General features: G+C 55.9%; 4 protein-coding genes across 4 annotated transcripts; 1 reads left to right on the forward strand and 3 right to left on the reverse strand.

The window, feature by feature from the left end:
* Positions 1 to 7,068: 7,068 nt before the first annotated feature.
* Positions 7,069 to 8,605, reverse strand: J3D65DRAFT_557791 (Endonuclease/exonuclease/phosphatase; the record flags this gene model as incomplete). Its single annotated transcript, XM_066797331.1, has 2 exons — positions 7,069 to 8,124; positions 8,174 to 8,605. 2 exons carry the CDS (start codon positions 8,603 to 8,605, stop codon positions 7,069 to 7,071), a joined length of 1,488 nt encoding a protein of 495 aa, XP_066652507.1.
* Positions 8,606 to 8,740: 135 nt separating this feature from the next.
* J3D65DRAFT_634413 (prolyl oligopeptidase-like protein) lies at positions 8,741 to 10,211 on the forward strand. Its single transcript, XM_066801223.1, has 2 exons — positions 8,741 to 9,562; positions 9,628 to 10,211. The coding sequence occupies exons 1-2, from the start codon at positions 8,799 to 8,801 to the stop codon at positions 10,136 to 10,138; spliced, it is 1,275 nt and encodes a 424-aa protein (XP_066652508.1). The 5' UTR covers positions 8,741 to 8,798; the 3' UTR covers positions 10,139 to 10,211.
* A 1,376-nt stretch (positions 10,212 to 11,587) lies between these two features.
* On the reverse strand, positions 11,588 to 18,645 carry J3D65DRAFT_70280 (uncharacterized protein). Its single transcript, XM_066804095.1, has 4 exons — positions 18,388 to 18,645; positions 17,353 to 18,040; positions 11,849 to 17,119; positions 11,588 to 11,795 (listed from the first exon to the last, which is right to left on the reverse strand). The coding sequence occupies exons 1-4, from the start codon at positions 18,540 to 18,542 to the stop codon at positions 11,625 to 11,627; spliced, it is 6,285 nt and encodes a 2,094-aa protein (XP_066652509.1). The 5' UTR covers positions 18,543 to 18,645; the 3' UTR covers positions 11,588 to 11,624.
* Positions 18,646 to 19,563: 918 nt separating this feature from the next.
* J3D65DRAFT_557703 (uncharacterized protein) lies at positions 19,564 to 19,946 on the reverse strand (the record flags this gene model as incomplete). The annotated part of the gene is made up of 2 exons (XM_066797328.1): positions 19,564 to 19,797; positions 19,878 to 19,946. The coding sequence occupies 2 exons, from the start codon at positions 19,944 to 19,946 to the stop codon at positions 19,564 to 19,566; spliced, it is 303 nt and encodes a 100-aa protein (XP_066652510.1).
* Positions 19,947 to 20,409: the final 463 nt, after the last annotated feature.

Raw genomic sequence — 20,409 nt, forward strand, 5'->3', positions numbered from 1 at the left:
GCCTCGTCCGAGTTGCGTACGCCCCGCCGTTTGTCTGCCCACCTCGCATCTGAAACGCAGGGCAATCAAGCGGGCGCGTCGATGAAGCAGTCATTCATACATGCAAGAGGCGGCGACAGGACAACGGACAGGCCGGGTGCGCACAGGGCCGGCCGCATGACGTTGGTTGACAGCCGTCTCGCAGCTGCACTATGTTCGCTGCCCTTCTGACTTCATCAACCAACGGAATGGGCAATGCTGACAAGCAGGAGTAAAGAGAGGGGACATGAATGACTGCAATGCGGACGTCGAACCACCTCTCGCGACAGCACTCGCGACGACAAGCGCGCATTGTCGTGCAAAAGCTTTCTGAAAAATTAGTCGACAACATCAAAGACGAAAGGAGTCCATTCCAGACTTCAATACCACACCAAACGCGTCAATCCAACCATTTTCTCGCACCACACCCACGATTCCTCTCATCCTGGGACGAGCACTATCAGACCGCAATTTTTGGATTTCCTTCGATTGTACAACGCTTTTCGGATTATAAAATACTCGCCGAGCGAGCTAGTTACGAGCTGGCTAGCCGGCCTGGCCAGCAGCAATCTTGAGCATCTTTCGTGCACGCACGGGACTTTGTAATTCCCCGCATCTCTCGGTCTCCGCGGCATCCATCTGCATATGTACATGTTATCAATATACCATCAAACCGAGATCTTTCCTGCTAGCTTTGCAAATGATGTGAAAATGGGGAAGTTTTCGCTATCCATGTCTGTCGTATGTATGTGTGGGTATCCTTTCAACCTTTGAGCCTCAGCATTCCGCGCTTGCCTTGCCTTCATCTTCATCGTCGTTCCTGACGGTCCTACATCCCGCTTCTGGCCTACCACGGAAACGGGGAGAAGCAAGCATCTCCTCGCTCGCCACAACGTGCCGTAGCGGCCCCCCATCCACATCCATCTACAACAACATCAGTCGCCGCAGAAGCAACGACCAGAGCGTCCAAAACTAAGACACCTAGGTGCCTAGCCCGTCGCATCAAGCGAGCATAGTGGAGCAGGCCCGGTTGTGCTCGCGATGCCTTGCTTGCCGCTTGCTCCCCGGAGTCCAGACTCCAGAGAAGTAACGACGCAGAGTCCCCAACTTTTCTCGTTTCTTTTTTCTTTTTCCTCCTCTTCTCTTCTTCTGCGCGTTGGGCCATCATCGATTGCGTCAGTAGCGCAACGCCTCTACTCCACTTGTTATCCCTCCCCCGGTCTCCCGGTCCCGCCTTTGGTCTCGTCACATCCATCGGCATATTCCTTCTCCTTCTTTTTCTGTGGCAGGTAGGTAGGCACGTTTTGTTTTGGCTTTTGACGACAGACACCGGTGCGGCGGGCGGGGACGCCGGCTACCATGGTATTGTGTCCGGATGTTTGCTGCTGTTTGGATGCTGCCCCGGATGGTGGGTGGAGGGAGATTGGAGAAGAAATGTGTGTGTGGGGCGGCGTTGGATGGATGGATGACCGCCCGGGTTCGAGGTCGACGCGCTGGCTGGCTGTGTTTGCGTCTGCGTGCATCGTTGTTGTACTGTTTATGCGTGCTCTTCCTGCCCATGTAGATGGTTTGCGGTGGGTTTGCGATGCAGGCAGCTCGCTGCCACTATGTCTATTACAATCATCGAGCCAGATGAACAGCTGGGAGAGCGTCCATTTCTTTCTTCCCTCTCTCTCTCCCTCTCTCTCCCTTCCTCCCTCCTCGAGACAGTTCCACCTCAGAACAGTGCATCTGCAACACTCCCGCCTCCGCCTCCGCGCTACGCCATCCATGTACGTACGCTACGGCACGGCCCGACGCGCTGGTCTGCCTACTGTCTCAGGTGGCGAGAAAGCAGCAGCAGCAGCAGCAGCTACACAACAGACATGTAACTCCTACATGTAACTACTCTACGTATCATCGGGTCCATCCGCCGACCAATCAAAGCCACCGGTATGCGAGCGTGTCGCAGCGATCAAAAGAAAGAAGAAGAGCGCGCGGAGCTAAATTGGAGATGTATGCCCGTTGATGACTCCCGCCCCGGCCGGCCGTCTGCGGGGCTGTTGCTGCTATGTATGTATGGATGTAGGTCCATTTGAGTGGAGGGGACATGGAGAGAGAAGGCGGGGCGGGGCGCGCGCTCTAGATGTGTATGTAGTAGCCACAGCATTCGACACGGCCGAGCGCAGCCCCTCGCCGCGAGCGAGCGACTCGCTCAACATCATGCCTGTCTGTATACGACACACACCACACCGGTCGCTAGTCTTTTGATTTTTCTCGCTTGTCTGTTTGATCGCTCGCTCGCTCGCTGAGGAATTTGCCGGTAGTAGTACGTAGCTACCATGACTGAGGTGGAGTGGGGTGGGGTAGGCGGGCGGCGGAGAGTGAGGAGCGGCGGCAGGGAGGGAGACTGACTGCCGGCCGGACACGAGACGGGAGAGAGGGGGAGGGGATGGGGATGGGGATGTAGGATTTCGATTTCCGCCCGCGTACGAGGTAGTGATTGGCAATAATAGCCGCCGCCGCCGCTGCGCGCGCGCCTCGACAGGCTAAACGACGCGCGCGCAGTGCATAGTAGGCAGGTACATGTGTACATACATACGCATGTACACCCTCATGGTGTGTGGTGCGCGTCGGCGGCGAGCGCCTGAGCGGCTCGAGTGATTCAGTAATAGGAAACCCGATGGCCGGTCGGCCCGGCGGGCGGGCATATTATTACATGAGGTAGGTAGTCGTCGTAACGTGCAAATGAGGTGTTTGAGATGACGCAGGCAGGCGGCTGGAGTACGTACCTCGAGGGACTAACTGGCTGGCTGGCTGCGGTGACATTACGTCTCCGCACGACTAAACCATTACTCAAAGAGGAGAGGGGTGGGAGTAAGTAAGGGGGTTTGCGATCATGAGGATGACGGCGGTTGGATGGACTTGCTTGGGCGATGACAATATCTGCCGAGTAGCAGTCGAGGCAGTCCAGCTCGGGGGGAGCCACGCTCTGGCTGCTTTGGAGGGATCAGATCGCGAGCAGATCTGGAGCACACGCTGCCCTAGGGGACGTGAGGCGTGGCTGTGATACATTGCCGTGGCGTAACAACGACCGTTGGGCTCTCGCTCTGATGGTCTGTGGTCAAGTGTTTGGCTGTAGCTGGTACTTCATCAATGTCGCATACGGACCACAGACGTGCACGTCGGTGGCCAACATGATTGTCCCTGCTGACGTCTTGTACCGTCGTCTCTCTGTCGTCAAATTTGCGATTTGTCAGTCAGCACCCCCAAATCCACGGCGGTCCTGAGAGTCTTGTGTTGTTGGTTACAAAGAACCATGGTCTTTGATCTCCACCGCCTTTTGCAGCAACTCATTCCAGAATTGCGTCCTTGGATCGAGTCGTACACCACGAACCGCATCCAGATGTACCGATTCTCATCCAGCTGCAGGAACTGCCCCACCCCCCTCCATCAATCGCATGAACATCTAGAGTCATGGGGAAACACGACCGCAGAGCATTCTGATCTCGTCAGGTCTTGGCTACCCGGAAAGGGAAAAAATTGAACATGGAAAGACATGGCCGCGGATGCCAAACGTGCCCCTGGGCATCATAGAAAGGGGCGCACGAGCCTTGAAGCGCAGACGTCGCCGCAAGGCCGCTGCGACTCACGACTCACTCTGAAGCAGGTTTTTCGGCGCTGGGCTCTGAGATGGAACTTGCCCTCGCACGGCACCCTCTGCGGAAGGCTTCTGGAATCATCATGGTGGTGGTGGTGGTGGTGGTGGTGATGAGCACGTCGCAGCCTGACGGTGGCGCTCGAACGCTCAGACCCTCTCCTTCTCGGCCTTTCCGTCTGGTCGACCTCGACGAGGTCTGACCGGCCGCGAGAGGTTTGCCTCCTCAGAGTCCTCACCGAGGCACCAGCGCAAGGCTGTGCAGTCGGAGCTTTGTAGTTCTTTTTCCTTTTCGTTCTGATTCACGGGCTTGGGCAGTTGGATTTTCTCATCTGACGTCGTTGCCCTGAGAAGGCGAGACGGCAAAGGGGCAGTGAGATTGTGGACAGTCCATGATGCTCCAATTGATGTGCGCCATCGCGCTGCCCGTCTGGCATTGGAATCGCCGTGTCGTCAGAGGCCGGCGGCTGGCCAGAAAAGAAAATGTGGCAATAGCCAACGGCCATTAAGCATCCATCTCGACCGTCACTATGGCTGGTGAAACCGGAGGTCCTGGAAGATGCCGCTGACATTTGGTCAAAGATGCCCCTCTAATTCGTGGTGGGTTACTGCAAAACCACCGACCCTTGGCGATAAGAAGAAAAAGCCATCCGTGTGCTGTCGTCCTACTCAGGATCTCCCCACGTGCCGACGCCGATTTTTTTTCCTTGCTACGGCAACCTCCATGCCGTGGCTCTCGGCGCCAGAACTGGACGAGTGGCGCGCTAGATGTCACAAAGCATGGCAATATTGCCATGCGTTATGGCCATCACCACAACCGCGCCAGACTACCGCCACGTCCAGGCTTTGGCGGGTGTACATGCCGTGTGACCGCAACCGTTGGGCGCCAATTGAGTTCAACTCATCCTATGCCTCGACTCTCGAGTCGGACCAGCCCGGGCGTACATGGTCTGGATGAGCGTATTCGCGTTTTCTCGGTTATCTAGGCGATGCCGAGTCAAGAGTCCTTTTTGCTTTTCTTTGGACAGGACTCTAGATCTGAATTGATTAGCATCAATTCTTTGGGCGTCTGTGGGGAAGTCTGGCAAAAAGAGGAGGGGTTTGACGACGCAGAGGAACAACGTGGCACCGAGGATGATGGTTAGTAGAAGGTTGACTTGAAGCAGTTCGGGCCGCCGCGGGAGCGGCACGAGCGGGTGGCGTCTAGCATCTAGCTTGTCGACCGGCAGGATCAATAATCCAACCAAGCACCTGTGCTAAGCAATCCTGGTGTCAAAGAGAGCAAATCTTTGGAGAGCTATGAGAGTTGTGATTTTTCCTTGGAGTATGCTGCATGTGCGATTGGCACCAACATCTAAATACCTTTGGTATATCGTGGCCGGCCGTGGTTGTGAGACTGGGAGCGCGCGAAGGGAAACACGTACGAAATCTCTGTACCTATCGCATTGAATCCGGTTTCAGAAATGGCCAGACCGGCGGGTACTCGTTGACCAACAATTACCGCAAAAATGGAATCCGTCAGTTTGGATATGTGGTTGCTGCTGTTTGACGACGTCTCCATCCATGTTATAGGTTGCATACTATCGGAGGTCCAGTGACGAGGTCCGCCCGGCTCGGACCATCTACTCTCTGGAGTATGCAGCACCGCTGCTTGTTCTTCAACAGCTGCTAAATGTCCTCGTGGCGACAGTACCAGAAACGTAGGACTATGGGATAAAGTGTGGTCAGAAATTCTGGTGATGATACACAAACAGCATGATATTTCCAATCCAAATGGCAAAGCCACCGGCAGTTCTCCGCTACGACAATCGCTGCCGCTCCGCATGAATGCAAGTTGGACCACGTGCTGATGGTCTCCAACAAGATGTCTGATACGTCAAACAAGAAAAAATGCAAGGGTCGAAACATGCGCCCCACGCTCTAGATTGGTAGCTCAATGGGCTTTGACGTCGCAAATATCCAAGTATGTCGGTGCTGCGCGCGTTGCTTTTCCCCAAGTCCAGCGTCTTGGGTTGTTCCAGCACCGGCGCTGGGCCCGATGAAAATCAATCAACCAAGCCGGAGGATGCGTCCCTTTTTCCGTGCGCAGCATGATTGTCGCGGATGGCTGCAGCGGAGATGGTGTTGTGGCGCTTGTCGTTTAGCATCTTTGTTGCCAGTCGCACTACATCAGAAGCGTTCCTCACGCCCCCTGCGGCCAAAATCAGGGGCCCCCTGGTGTGCTGAGCCGGACCGCTGCGAGCGGTGGCTGCAAATTCCTCGCCAATCGCTAGCCTGGACAACTTTAATGTCACTGCCGGCCCCAGCACCGGGTCAACAATGGTGGGCGGATCTATGCGCGCTTAAGGGTGATGCGCCGCTCGATTTGCCAAAGGCAGAGTGAGGCTTGTTTTCAGGGCTGTGAGCCGCGCTGCGGGGCTGGTCACGCCCTCGCCAGGATTCGTAAGGCGCGCTCCAATGTCCTTCCCTGGATATTGTGTACCCAATCCGCAGGTCGATCTCCGGGGTAGTTTCAGATGGACGTGACGACGAGCGTGGGTGTGAAGCATCGCCGGACCGTTGAGAGATAGCACACGACCCTTGCCGCCAGACTGCGCCACAACCATGCATGTCTGACTGTGAAGGGAGAACAATGTCCAGTCTCGAGTTCGTCCATGTCCTCTCAGACGCGTTTCCCGTGCTCAAACTTATTGACTGGTCGTGTTATAGAATCAAAATTAATGGGACGGGAACCATGAATGAATGACAGTCGACTAAGAACGATAAAGACTTGATTTCGGACTGATGACCTGGTTCTCGTTGTCGAGACCCAAATAGATGAATCAAAACTGCGGAGCAGTGCAGCAGCCTGCTTGCAGTAGCCTCTAGAACACTGGACAGCATGCAAAGTGTACCAGGGCAGCGTCAGAATCTCATGACAGCATGTGCTTGCAGCATAAGCCTCCTTATCCCACACCCTGATCGCAAAGACATTTTCCCTCAACGGCCGCCGGAACGGATCGAAGCGCACTAGAGTCGCACTGTCTCCGCACCCGCCTCCGCGTGCAAATCTCCCGTCCCTGGAGGGACGCGCAATGAAAAGTCGACAGGTGTACAAAATCCGTGCTTGTGATATGCGGATCTTTGTGGATTCCCAAATCCTACCGTGGAATTGTTTGCTCTTTTTGCCCATACAAGTGGATATGGTAGAAAGACCTCCGGTTGGATAGAGGTACTCGTGCCCAATCAGAGGGAAGAACTTGGATCCGGAAGAACGTCTCTCATTGATAAATGGAGGCTAAGGCGTCCAGGGGGCTGCAACCGTGGGCTTGAATGCATTTTTACTGCCGCGACAGCCGGAGCTCATTGTTATGCCTTTCGACACAACATGCGGGCATCAGGAATCGCCATGTTTCCTCGGACGTGGCCACGTCTTACTCCCCATTCAGCTTGTCATCTGCCGCAACCCCTGTTTTCATATCCCCTGTGCTCTTTTCTTCCACTGCCTTTGCGCGCGCGTTTCTGATCTCCCAGTCGAATTCTCGTAGTGCACGCAGTTCGCTGCCAACAAACAGCCCGCCAATCAGTCCATCGATGACGCCCGCCGCTAGGCCTAGACTGCTGACAAGCATGAGGATGAATGCCACAAAATTATGTGGCACCCACCACACGCCGATCAGGCAGGCTATTGTCAGAGCCAATTGAGCGCCAAAATGTGTGAGGCGGAGACGACGCTGACGATATTCGCGGGCAGTGTACTTGGTTATCATAGCAAGAATCTCATCGTAGATAGCCGGAGGAAGTAGGGAAGTTGTTGATCTAGCGTCCGAGTCAAAGTCGACGGACGAGCTTGAAGGGCGTGAGTAATCGACAGGGTCTGGACTGCGGACAAGCGTGGCCTCAACTGAGAAATGGTCGCTTAACGAGCACTTGAGTTCCGGATGGCGCATCGTCATGCCCACCTTGACGTCTTGAAGAGCCCACGTGTCTGCCTGGGGTTGAATTCGGCCGTTGCTCTTGGTAGCCGCGGCTGGTGAATGTTCTCCGCTGCTGAAGAAGATGTAGTCAAGACGCTTGGCGCGCGGATCTTCAACCACAGGCTCTATTACTACGTCCTCGCCCTTTTCCAAGCGCTTGCGATGTGATTCGTTCCACCGCCAAGTATTGAGAGCGCTGTCGCAAGTCGCACCATTCTCTCTGATGTTGTGTTCAGCGGTGGGCATTGGTCTTCCCCGCTTCTTTTCGACCGGATCCTTTGCTGCGCCAATTGAGGAGTCTGGATGGAAGAGACGCCACACGTCACGGCACGGTGTGTGGGCTTCGATTATGCGGTGGGCGAGCGAGAGCGGAATCATGTTGAAGTCTCCCAATCCGATGACGAGGTGGCCCCTCTCAGCGGCGCCTCGCATCAACTTTGCGATTTCCCAGGCTTGTGCCGTGCGGTGGCAAATGTAGGAGTCGTTGGGTTCGGCTTCGTAGGGAGCATGTAGCTATTGGAGGTTAAAACCGACCTTGCTCATTGGACACGATTAGACTCACATGCGTGCAGAACACCTCTGCAACATCCTTCTTCCTCTTTCCGAATCGTATTCTCGCACAAGCAACGCCCTTGCCCACAAACCAGTCTCCCCTGAAAAAGGCCGTTGGTCTCCCGTTCAAGGGATACCGCCACATGCTGCTCTCCTCAATTGGCCATTTCGACAGTATGGCCAGGCCTCCACCAAAGATTCCGCTATGATAGAATTTGCCATAGGGCAGTATATGCTCCGTATTCTCGCGTATGGCCAGGTAGTCTTGTTGTGTCCAGCATTCTTGCAGCCCGACGATTTCTGGGGGAGGAGAGATGGCAGCGATCTGGTTGCCGATTTCCGAGAGACGTTCGTGGCGGTATTTGGCGAGGAACTTGAGTCCCCAGCAATTCAAGCTGAAGACTCGGATCTCAGAAGGCGAGTTCATGTCCTCCTGGGTCATTTTCGAGGTTAGGGGGATGTCAATTGGAGTTGAAGGAGCGACCGGGGGAAGAGCTGTTCGAAGGCGGTGATGTCAGTGCCGATGCGCTAAATCTCGTCGGCGTTTTCAGCTCGAGTACGCCGACGCATTCCACCAGCTACCTGCCCGCGTTCCTGACGGCGGACAACCAGCAACTGTACATCTTGCAAGCACCATGGACGACTTGAGCGACAGGCCGCTCAAGCGGCGGCGCTCAAATGACGAAGACCCCCGATCACCCGCAAATCAATCACCCCATCCCGACCCTTCGCCTAGCTACAACCTGCCCTCGCGCCTGGCGCCTGAGCCATACCGAGAAGACGACAGCAGCCTCGACGGACCCAGCAGAGAAAGATCACGAAGCCGGTCACGATCGCCTCAATCATCCTCGCGATCTCCTGAAGCGCGGCAGTCGCCGAGTCCCGATTCGCTCGAGAAGCCCAGCCGACTGCGATACAAGGCCAAGCTGAAGCTCAGCGGACACAAAAAGGCAGTTTCCTGCGTAAAGTTCTCTCCGGACGGCAGATGGATCGCCAGCGCCTCGGCGGACGCGACCATCAAGATATGGGACGCGCGGACGGGCAAGATCCAGCATACGCTCGAGGGCCACATGGCTGGCATATCCACCATCGCATGGGCTCCCGACTCGCGCATTCTGGCGTCTGGCTCGGACGACAAGTATATCCGGCTATGGGATGCCATAGCAGGCAAAGACCTCTCTGTGCCCTTTGAAGGCCATCACAACTACGTCTTTTCGCTGGCCATTTCGCCCAAGGGGAACATGATTGTCAGTGGCTCCTACGACGAAGCCGTGTTCCTATGGGATGTGCGCACCGCGCGGGTCATGAAGTCGCTCCCCGCACACTCTGACCCGGTGGGCGGTGTCGATTTCGTACGAGACGGGACAATGGTGGTGAGCTGCTCGAGCGACGGCCTCATGTAAGTCAATCCAAAAGCCACAACTACGACACACAGAGACAACCCAAGGCTGACGCGCCTGGAAGCCGCGTGTGGGATACGTCAACAGGACAATGCCTACGCACGCTCGTCCACGAGGACAACGCGCCCGTAACATCAGTGCGCTTCTCGCCCAACGGCAAGTACATCCTGGCGTGGACGCTGGACTCGTCGATCCGGCTGTGGGACTACATCACGGGCAAGGGCAAGTGCGTCAAGACGTACCAAGGGCACGCCAACAGCCGGTACAGCCTGAGCGGCGCCTTTGGCACGTACGGCAAGGCGCCGTACCAGTCGGCCTTCATCGCCTCGGGCTCCGAGTGCGGCGCCGTCTTCCTGTGGGACGTCAGCTCCAAGAACATCATGCAGAAGCTCGACGGCCACGCCGGCCCCGTCTTGGCCGTCGACACGCACCCATCGGAGCCTTGCATCGTCAGTGCTGGCTTGGACAAGTCCATCCGCTTGTGGAGGATGGACGACGTCGAGGAGGAGGCGCAGGAGAATGGCGCCCTGGCCGCTGCCGACGTTACCCCCGTCGCAGTCGTACCAGAGGCTTGATTTTCGACAATCTCTCTACATAGATACCCAAACTACCTATTTTACTTCCTCACGCAGCTGTTGATTCTGCCGCCAGCTGTTCAAAATCGCAACCAACTCGATATTCCGCCTGTCCATCAAACTCGCGCTCGCCGTGCCACTGCGAATGTGACCTCTGGATGCCTTGTATTTGGTCTCACCTATCATCAATGTCTTCAATCAATTGCTCGAGGATATTTTCCATCCATTTCTACCGTACCCTGCCCGCCCACAAAATGCGTGCTTTCCCTCGTCCAATCGCGTCGGATGCAGCAGCCGGCCAGAGAATAAAAACAAAAGCAGCAAATGGTAGCAAGACGACTAAGAAGTCGCAAGCAAGCAAGTAGTAGTGGTAGTAAGGAGAAACGAGTCCCCAGCAGCAGAAGGGCTGATGAGTAGCAGCAGCATCCACCGCCCATCAAAAAGTGACAACAAGTGCAACACCTTCAAGAGATGGAAAGTCGCCCCTCTGCAACCAACCCAGTGCAGCAGGCAGAAAAGAAGAGAAAAGAAGACAGAGATGACCAACGGAAAGATAGGTCAGACGGCACACAAGAGCGTAGCAAGAGGCGGACGCGAAGAGGAACGAAGTAGACAGACTCACCCCACCCATCTGGTACGAGGGGCAAGCCTGTCGCCAGTGTGGTGATTGCTGAACCAGAGGTACTATTGCAGCTTTACTACCTGCCTTTCTACCTACCCACCCACCTACCTCCCCACCTAGCAAAACACAGAATGAAAACGGCAGACAGCCAGATGAAAAGGGTATGAAGAGTGAAACCAAAGTAGAGACAAGACAAGACCGACGACGCCGACGACAACGACGAAGAAGAGAGAAGAAGCAGCAGCAGCAGCAGCAGCAGCAGCAACAACAACAAGCAGGAAGAAGAGAAAAGGTCAAAATCAGTGCGTGGCCACCGCCGCGTCGTCCGCACACATGAGCGCCAGAAGGAAAATTTTGGAAAGGAAAAAGCGCACTACAAAGCGTTGTTGGCCACAATAGCACAGCGGTGACTGGCGGCCGGTGAGAGCTCGAGCCAAAACGACGAAGCAGACGAACAGCAGGCAAGCGGACAGACAGGCAAAAGGTGAAATCCAAGGAAAACAAGGCAGCAGGCGCTGGCTGACGGATTGGAAAGCGGCTGGTACTATTCAATGTATGTTCCCTTTTGATTGGTGAGTTCTCCTATGTGATGGTGGTGGTGTGGATTGGGGGTTGCGGGGGGTCTTTCGGCGTGGTAAGAGGTGTGTGTGATGAGGAAGAAAAAAATGCCCTGTGCTTTCCATCCAACGGTGCGGTGAATTCAAAAGGCAAGAGCCACGTCCCGTGCGTTTGGGACGTCTTTGGTATAGATGTGTTGTTGAGTACAAAGCCCCCAGGAATGTGGATGTGATGAGGTGGAAAAGAGACAGGTTGGGGTATTTTGGATTGGGAAGAAGACGCATGCAGACCGGAAATGACCAAAATCTATGACGGTGCCATCGTGACGCGGTTGTCGGCGGCTGCCTTGAAGGCGCGCAGCTCCTCGAGCTGTGAATTGAGACCTTCAAAGATCTCGGACATTGGGCAAGCTTGCGAGAGCATGCCGAGGTGGAAGGGGCGGACGGTGTGACGGAGTTGAAGGGCGGTGATGCAAGACTGAAAGATTAGTTTAGTAAACGCGGTGTCTGGTTCTTGGTTGGATAACTCACTTCAATGCGAGAGATTTGGTGCTCGACAAAGTTGATCAAGAAGCGATCCGTAATCTCTCCACCCCGCGTCTTCATCCGCTCAAGCAGTGCAGTCTCGGGCGGTTTGAGTTCCGTACTGTCAGGAGACTCCAGTGTGCTGCAGAGCATTTCCAGCCGGAGCGAAACGCTCCACAACGCCCACACATCGTCAGTGTTGATGAGTAGCTGCGAGTCGGCCGTCTTCGTACCAGCAGCAGCTGACGTAGCTGCCTGTTCTGCCTCCATCTTTTGTTGTTGCACCGTCAAGCGAGAGGCAAGTGAGTGAGGGTACATGAGGTAAATGTACTCGGGATTTTCGAGACCCTTGAGCCTGCGCTCGCCGAGATCTTTCACCTCGAAGCCTTGGCTGCTCAAGGTTCGCAGCTCACGCCTGATTGCTGAGCTTTGAGGCTCGTCAGCCAGGGGATCGTCATGGCCTGACCGGTCCGATTCGATGTGCGTCTCCAGCAAACGCTGGATTTCAGCAATGAAATCCGAAGAGACGGTAATTTGACCGCCGTCGGCGACTGAAGAGATACGCGACGCCCTGTTGACCATGGGACCAAAGTAATCCATACGCTTCGTCACAGGATCGACTTCGCACACCGGAGTACCCCAGTGGATTCCCATGCGTACGGATAAACCTCGAAAGATAACATTACCATCCGAATCTGTAACCTCTTGGCCATTAACACTGTTCAAAATCTCCTGTGGCCACTGGACGTCCAACAGTTGACTTTGAATGGTGAAACACCACAGGAGTGCTGACGTCACTGTCGGGAAGGCTACCATGAAGGCATCGCCTTCAGTCTTGACTTCGTAGCCTCCAATTATGCGCAGATGGCGACGCATGACCTCGTTGTGCATCTTGATGGCGGAGCGCATGGCGATCGGGTACGTTTCCCACAGAAGCGTCGAGTTTTTGATGTCGGTAAACACCAAGCTGACTTCTCCGGTAGGCGCGTCGACTTCCTGGTCGAGTCGGGCAAGCTTCGAATCGCCCACAGCATCCCGCAACCGCTTGCCACGGCGTTGGTTCTGGTTGTAAAACTCGTCCGGAGAGCCAGTGGGGCCCATAGACATGCTGTGAGTCCGAAACCTTGCCCGCTCGCGTTTGCGCAGGTCGCTGATTCCAATCAACATGACCATGATCTTTCCAGTGGCACCAAAAGCAATGGCAAGGTCCCTCAGCTTTTGCGCTGCGCGCATGAGATCGCCGCGTTCGGAGCGCGCGACGTCGACGGCAAAGTCGGGTGTCATGTAGTCCCAAAGTTCTCTCGAGGCAACCAGGATCATCTCGTCGGATTCCCTGAGACTTGTTTGAGTGACGTGGGGAGCCGCTATCACTGACGGAGACATCTGGACGTATCCAAATGCACGAGACACCTCAAGCACGTCGTTGAGCTTGCCCTGGCGGGACACAAAGCCACCTGCTTCCCTGATTCTTTGCCGCTCGCTGGCTTCGGCTGGGTCGTGTTTTCTTGTAATGACCCGGTGGCTACCTTCAGAGTGAATGAGCAGTGCTTGCGCATCACCAACATTGGCCACGTAAAGTTCCATCTCTTTGAGGAAAATGACAGTAGCAACGCTGCCCGAGTTCAGGTCCTCTTCGCTCAAGTCTGGGATGTTGTTGGCGCCGCGGTGGACAACAGGAGCAGCAGCCCCCTTGTCTTGCGACTGGGTTGCGGCTCCTGCCAGATCCTTGTTCAGGCCCAGGTAGCTTCTCCTCAACGCGTCTACGGCCGTTTCGTGGGTCCTGAGCCGCTCGAGTTCGTCTGCGAACCTGTTCTTGAAGTTGTCGTAAAGGTACTTGGCAATCTTGGATCCACCCGAGCTTAAAGACTGGCCGTCAAACATGGCGAACACAGTCTCGTCATCGTGACTTCGGAACCTTGGGATGACCAAGTCCATCGTCGACAGATGCTCGTTTCGTCCGAGACTGTCTGCCATGCCGTAGGACATGGTGCCAACCATAGAGCCTGCGGTGCGAACACGCCTGTCCTCGCTTTGGTCGGGTACCGACGGAACCATCAAGGTGACGTCCATCAAGCCGAGGATGCGAAGATTGGTCAACGAGGTAAAGTCCGTCAGGTCTTTGCCTTCGCGTCCATACGACATGCCTGCGAAGCCACCATTTGGTTTGATCTCGAGTCGCTTGTTTCCCGAGAGGTTGAGATATCGCAGGTTGTGATTCCAATTCCAGTTCCAGTCGTACGGCCAGTTGGAAACGTTGTACTTGAGCGAGTTGCTACCGACATCCAGGATGGCGAGTTTGGCAACCTTGCCAAGCTCTGCGGGCAGAACCTGGAATTTGTTGTTGTTGATGTGCAGTACCCGAAGCGATGTCACCTCCTCGAGATCCTCGGCAGGCAAAGATGTCAGGTCATTTCCAGAGAGGTAGAGTTCTGTTAGTTGCTGCCACCTGCGCAAAGTCCGCGGCGGCACATCGTAGATGACGTTGTACGAGATGTTGAGGATTCGCAGTTCGGGGAGCAGAGCCAGCTCGTCAAAAACGTCATCATTGAGTCGGTTGTCGGCGAGGAAGAGGTGTCGAAGAGATCCAGCAAAGGATGTGACGAGTCGACTAGACAAGCTCGAGTCCTTTCTCGCGGCAGGAGTCAGAGTTCCGTCAGTAGTTTTCGACGTGTTGGATGCCTTTCTTCCATTCGCAGAATACCCCGAAGCGATCGAGCCGTTGCGTTGTGTTGAGGGAGTTCCGACAGTGAGGAGACCCGAGTTTCCGCTTGGTCTTCTTTCGTCGAATTTGTTCAGTTCCTCGTAGCCTGGACTTGCCGAATATTGGCTGTTGGCGCCTGGGGTGCTCGCTGGTGTTCCATCGACCTGCTGAGGCTCTGCTTGGAATTCGGGTTTCGGTGGTGCCGGCTTCGGGAATGTGTCCAAGACGTTGGAGGACACATTGAGCGTCTCCAATCTTCTCGCATACCAAATCTCTTGAGGGAGCGCGTTCAAGTTATTTTCTCTCACGTCCAGGTATCGCAGCTCGAGAAGTCGTCCAACCTCTGCAGGCAGGCGGTCGATGTTGTTCCGCGCCAAACTCAAATGCTCCAGCTTGGAGAGCTTTCCAATCTGGGTAGAGAGGGAAACAAAGTGGTTCTTGTCAAGGATGAGCTTCGTCAGACCGGGAATTTTTTGGAAAAGATCGTCTGGCAACTGTGCTAATTTGGCCGATGCCAGATTCAAGACGAGCATGGTGGGTACAACGTCAGTCAGGCCGAATCGGGTGACGGGGTTGTGGTTGAGGTGCAAAACTCGGATTGTCGGGAAAGAGCCTTCGAATGCGGAGATGGAGTTGTGGCCGATCATCAAGTATTCAAGTTTCGGCAGCCGGGACATGATGTCAATGTTGTCAATTGCGTTGAATCGCACATCAATCTCCCGCAAACTGAGGAGATTCTGCAAGTCTTCTGGAAAGCCGGCTAGCTTGTTGTTGGTGGCCCAAAGCCTCTCCAAGTTGGTCAACTGCCCAATCTTGGGAAGGCTGGAAATGGAGTTGAAGCTGATGTCCAAGTCAACCAGCGTTTCGATGCCGCAAAGGAAGTCGGGGAATTCTTTGAGGGAGTTGGATGAGAGGTTCAAACTGCGCAGCGCGCGATAAGAACCAAAGTATTTCGGCAGGTGAGTAAGTTTGTTGTTTGACAGGCGCAGACTAAGAAGACCATGGAGCTTCCAGAGTTCTGCGTGCTCCAGTTGTTCCAAACGATTATTTGAAATATCGAGCATGGTCAAACGGCTTGCCAAACTAAGGCTTGGCGGTAATCGCCAGGCTTCGTTACTGGTGTATTTGATCTCCCGCAAGTTTGTACAGGCTTGGATGAAATCCTTGGGTATGTCCAGAGACAAGTTCCTAGAAAGGTTGAGCGAGATGATTTCAGTCGCTTTTTGGTAGAGGGTGATTGGAATGGTGATTAGGTTGCGGCCTTGGAGGTCAATGTGGCTGAACTTTTGCATCTTACTGAACCCGGGGTCTTTTTCCAGACTGCTGTAGCCGCTCATCTTGGAGGGCAGGAAAGTAAAGCGGCAGAGGTAGGAATTGTCCTCCCGTCCAACGTCTTCGAGTCGATCGGCCTCGGTGTATCCGGCCTGCTCCAAGAGCCGTCTCTGGATGACGAGGGGCCGTTCGTTTGGTTCGAGTTGCCGAGACGTGTCATGCTTCCTCATGACAATGTGGTAATTGCCCAATTCGTCTTGCAGCAAGGACTTTTTGCCCAAAATTTGGATGATTTCGGTAACTGTGGTGTTCAGCGGAACAGAAAGAACGGCAAAGGTGGAATCCACGCGGAATATTCGAACACAATAGGGCGGTCCCTGATGCACCTCTTCCTTGGCAGGATTGCCATGGTCGTCGAGCTCTTGTAATCGAGTAACGTTGTCATCTCCAGCTCGTCTGACTGCCCAAGAATCTGGTGCGTCCCAGGTACCCTGATACGTGTCGGGTTCCTTCTTTTCCGGAGGATTGTCGTCTGGCCAGCCAGTGTAAATCTCTCCCATCGGGGGGGTCATCGGCGGTTGCGTCGGGTTCACTATTCCTTCCATGTGAGACAAGTCGGTGTCTAGGTTCCAAATCGCGCCGTGGCCTGTCGCGTCGACTTCGGCGGTGTTCGGATCTTTACCTGGCGGCGTCTGATAGACATTTCCTTGGCCTCTCTTTGGTTTGCTGGAGAATGGTATTCTGCTTGCTCCATCCTTCTTTCCAGGTTGCCAGACTCCGGCGGGTGCTTGAGCAGCAGTTTTCCCCTTGGCGTCCATTCGGACTTGATCTGTTTTGGTGGGGTCATTAGATTTCATCGCTTGTTGTAGGGATACGGCGGAAACCGGCAAATTCCTCAGACCTTCTAAGGACCTGTCGGCCTTGTCCTTGCGGCGTAGTTTGTCGAAAAGCGACCGTTTCTCCTTTGCTATCTGGGCTCCTGGTGAGCGGGAACCAAGCGGCTCCTTGCCCTGGTTGCTCTTCATGCTTCCGGTCGGACTCGCTGCTCGAGGGACCAAGGCAGCGCTCGAATTCATTGCAGATGCCAATCCGGCACGGATGCTGTAGTCCTGGCGGCCCCGAGTGGTGGATGCCTCATCTCGACTCGCGACGGGGCGCAAAGGCATGCCATACGCCTGTTCTGTCACCTTTGACTCGTCGTTACTCCGGTGATGCCTGTGGCCATGGAAGGGTATCTTGTGGGAATGGGATGATTTGCCAGATCGGATGGACTGGAGATCTGCCCCCTGTGTGGAAGGCGTGTCCTAGTCAAGAATATATCAGTTTACCAGCCACGACAACTTCCAAAAGCGTGTGAAGCAAAAGCGCGTGCAGAGCAGGTGCGACTTGGACAAAGGATATGACTTGCATCAACCTGCAAGACATGTAGACTTCTCTCACACAACCACTCCCCATTCGGCCAGCCGGAAGAAATCAAAGAAAACCAGCCCTGGACTCGGAACCTCCTCCGAACAGTAAAAATGCAGCGGACGCTCACCTTGGATTCGTGATATTCCCACGGAACGACTTCGTGAGTGCCCCCGGGTGTCCGAGGCCGCGAGCTCGCGCGCGAGCCAGGCCTGCTACCGATGCTGCTTCTATGAGTGTTGTGCAGCGAATTGTTCCGATTCCTCTGTCGATCGGGTAGACTGCTCTCCGAGTTTTGACGCGAGTCGTAGCCATTGAACTCCTCCCCGAAGAAGCCTTGGAGCTTCTTGTGAAAACCCCGACCAATGCTCGACTTTGAACCCGAACTGCTAATTGTGGTTGCGCTGGCGACAGAAGGGCGCCTGTCCTCCCCAGGAGATCCGTTGTCCTCTGTCTTGCCGCTGCCAGGTCGGAAGCTCGGCGACAGCTGCGAGACGTCCTCGTTGGAGTCGTAGAAGAAGCTCCGAGCGAAAACGCCTTCCCCCATGTCTCCAGGACTGGAACCGTTGGCTTTGGACCACGGCGGAGTCGAGGCGGTAGCCGAGGGAGGCACCCGGGATATGGACGGCACGCCGTTGCCTGCTTGCTCGAGGACGGCCAGGTCTTTGCGATAGTTGCTAAAATCGGCCGCCCTACGACGTTCCCATGGCGCGAGACCTGGCCCTTTGTGCTGCTGGAAGTCCGGAGTTCTGAACTCGGGGGATGTGGCGGTGCCCGGCGAAATATCGTTATCCTTGTCTTCGTCGTCGTCGTTTTCCCTAACAGGAGCGAGGAGTCAGCAGATTGCGACAGAATCACAAGCAAGAGCAGCGAATGTGGTGTGGGGGAGCTTGTCGAGGCACGTGTAGAAGACCGCATCCGCTTGCGCCGGGTCAGGCTCGCCGTCGACGGCAGGCCGCTCGCAGGACGGGACTCGGGCAGGCGGATCCGGAGCTTGTCTGGTGTCTTGAGGGATTGAAAGCGCGAGACACGGGGAGCACATGCGGCGCGCGAAGCGACGACGGAGACGGCCAGCACGGCGCCAACTGTCAGACACGACATTTTCGAAGGCGAGGCTCTGACACGGCGCTGTGCAGGTCGGACAAAGAGGGCAGATGGCGCGAACCTTGAATGCTTGTCCGTCTTGACGTTCATGCCCACGATTCCAGCGCGGCGTCGACTGGTGAGACTGTTTGCCCTCACAGTGTCCTGCGACCGCCAGCTTTCGGCACCAGAGCTTTCGGTCGATCCATGGCGTTCAGCGGACTCCTTTCTCGTCATTGTCGTGCTCAGGGCCGGTCAAGTTGTCAGGTGGTGCTTTCAGCGGCCGAAACCTTGGCCGAAAGCAGGTACGGATCGTGCATCGACCGGGCGGCGCGGTAGGCGGGAAGGGAGATGGATGGAGGAGGATTCTCGGACGGGAGGTGGGGACTTGGGAGGGGGCTGCGTCAAGTCAGGCACGGGCGGCCGCTGCGAGTTATGCGATGAATGGATGGAGAAGATGGTCGGGGCGGAGAGGGAGAGGTGGTGGTGGTTGTTAGAGGGAGAAGGGCAGTCAGTCTAAGCCCACCTATACGGCCGACGGAACCACCCGCCCAGGTCACGGAAGACGAGGGGGAGGGGGGGGGGGGGGGGGGGGGGGGGGGGGGGGAGGGGAGCACTGGGATGCTGCCAACAGCTGCTAGGTGCTTGAGGAGGGCTTGGGGTGGTCGAGAATCTACCTGACCGTGAGTGAGGTGTGTGCACTCGGCCTGCTTCCTTAGGTTGGGAGATGGACTCGTGCTGCTGCTGTGTCTGGTCTGAGCACCAGCGGGCAGGGCAGCCCAGGGCAGGGCAGGGCAGGGCAGGGCAGGGCAGGGCAGGGCGATCTCTCTGGACGGCTCACATTGGCGGCTACGCGCTGAGTAAGCGGTAAAGGTACAAAACACGATTTGTTCACTCTGTCTGTCTCTCGCACTCGGTCAAGGTCGTCGTCGTCGTCGTCGTCGTCGGTCATCGCGGCCCCCAAAGGCATTCAGCATCAATCTTTCCCGTCGCTCATTTGTCGCGACGATCAAACCCCCCCGAAAACGAGTAGCGCCAGACGCTTTGCCGTCTCATCGTCTTGCCCACTGAAACGAGCACCTGCCCAGAGCCTGGCCATAGCTGCGTGCGATTTACAGGGGCCGTCGGCGCATCCCATCGCTTCTTCATGCTCACGTCGCAGGCCACGACGGCTGATTAGACGAGAGAAATCAAAACCAGAAAACACGCCTCCAAACGCCCTGCCCATGGCATGGCGTGTTTGTCCGCCCTTCCAATATTACGTCTTCTTGCTCTGCTCCGTCTCTTTGTTCCAGCCAAGCCGACTCTTGTATGCCGGAAACGACGTGAGGCCCCACGCTTTGACGAGGTACGACTGCGTCTTGTCCGCATAGTCTTCGGTGCTGCGCTGCTTGACGCCGACCTTCATGCCGTCCTTGGTAAACGTGACATTCTTCTTCTCCATCTTGCGACGGCCGCGGTCGGCGAGCTCGTTGGCGTAGAGGTAGATCTGCTGCCGTCAATCGCCATGATCGATACAGGGGACGTGGTGGAGAGGCCGAGGGTCAGTGCGATCAGGGTCTGGTCACGTACCTGGAAGCCAATGTAGGCCAGAAGGACGATCAAGGCCGCGAGGATGAGCAACGGGAGAAACGAGGCCATTTTTTGGACAGACTGCACGGTCAAGGGCGATGTTGCGCGCTTTGCAGACGGATGGGAGGCACGAGCGACGGGGCGAAGAGGGCGGAGTGGAGCTGAGGATGCCGGAGCGTGGTTAAGTCGGCGACTGAGCGGGACATGCAAACAGTCCGCACGCTACACCACGCAACCCAGGGTCGTCCCCGTCGCCCCCTCTCCCTCCCGCCTCCCGCTCGATCGACGAAACGCGCCTTGGCGGGTAGCCATTCGCTCTGCCACAGCCTGCCTGCACTCTGTCCCTTGCCGGTCTTCCCCGGCGCCCGTTCTCCATCGCTACGACTTCACCTGCTCTGTCTTGAAGCCGAATGGAACCTGGCTCCGTCTCACTCGAATGTTTCGTGGCCCTTGCGTCTCGAGCCTGGGAGACGCTGACGACTACGTCCGCCCTCCGCTTCGAATCCAGTCCGGATGAAAGCCTCAAACTCAA

This window comes from Phyllosticta citribraziliensis (assembly GCF_038025025.1).
Source record: "Phyllosticta citribraziliensis strain CPC 17464 chromosome Unknown J3D65scaffold_10, whole genome shotgun sequence".
In the NCBI taxonomy this organism is placed as follows: domain Eukaryota; kingdom Fungi; phylum Ascomycota; class Dothideomycetes; order Botryosphaeriales; family Phyllostictaceae; genus Phyllosticta; species Phyllosticta citribraziliensis.

Bases quoted from the DNA above. Each gene is read 5' to 3' on its own strand.
- J3D65DRAFT_70280 (XM_066804095.1), bottom strand. From the start codon at position 18,542: ATGACGAGAAAGGAGTCCGCTGAACGCCATGGATCGACCGAAAGCTCT. The intron at 18,041-18,387 runs GTTCGCGCCATC...CGCTCCTGTTAG, and splicing joins AAGACGGACAAGCATTCAAG to GGAAAACGACGACGACGAAG. The intron at 11,796-11,848 runs GTGAGTTATCCA...CTAATCTTTCAG, and splicing joins ACCAAATCTCTCGCATTGAA to TCTTGCATCACCGCCCTTCA.
- J3D65DRAFT_634413 (XM_066801223.1), top strand. From the start codon at position 8,799: ATGGACGACTTGAGCGACAGGCCGCTCAAGCGGCGGCGCTCAAATGAC. The intron at 9,563-9,627 runs GTAAGTCAATCC...CGCGCCTGGAAG, and splicing joins TGCTCGAGCGACGGCCTCAT to CCGCGTGTGGGATACGTCAA.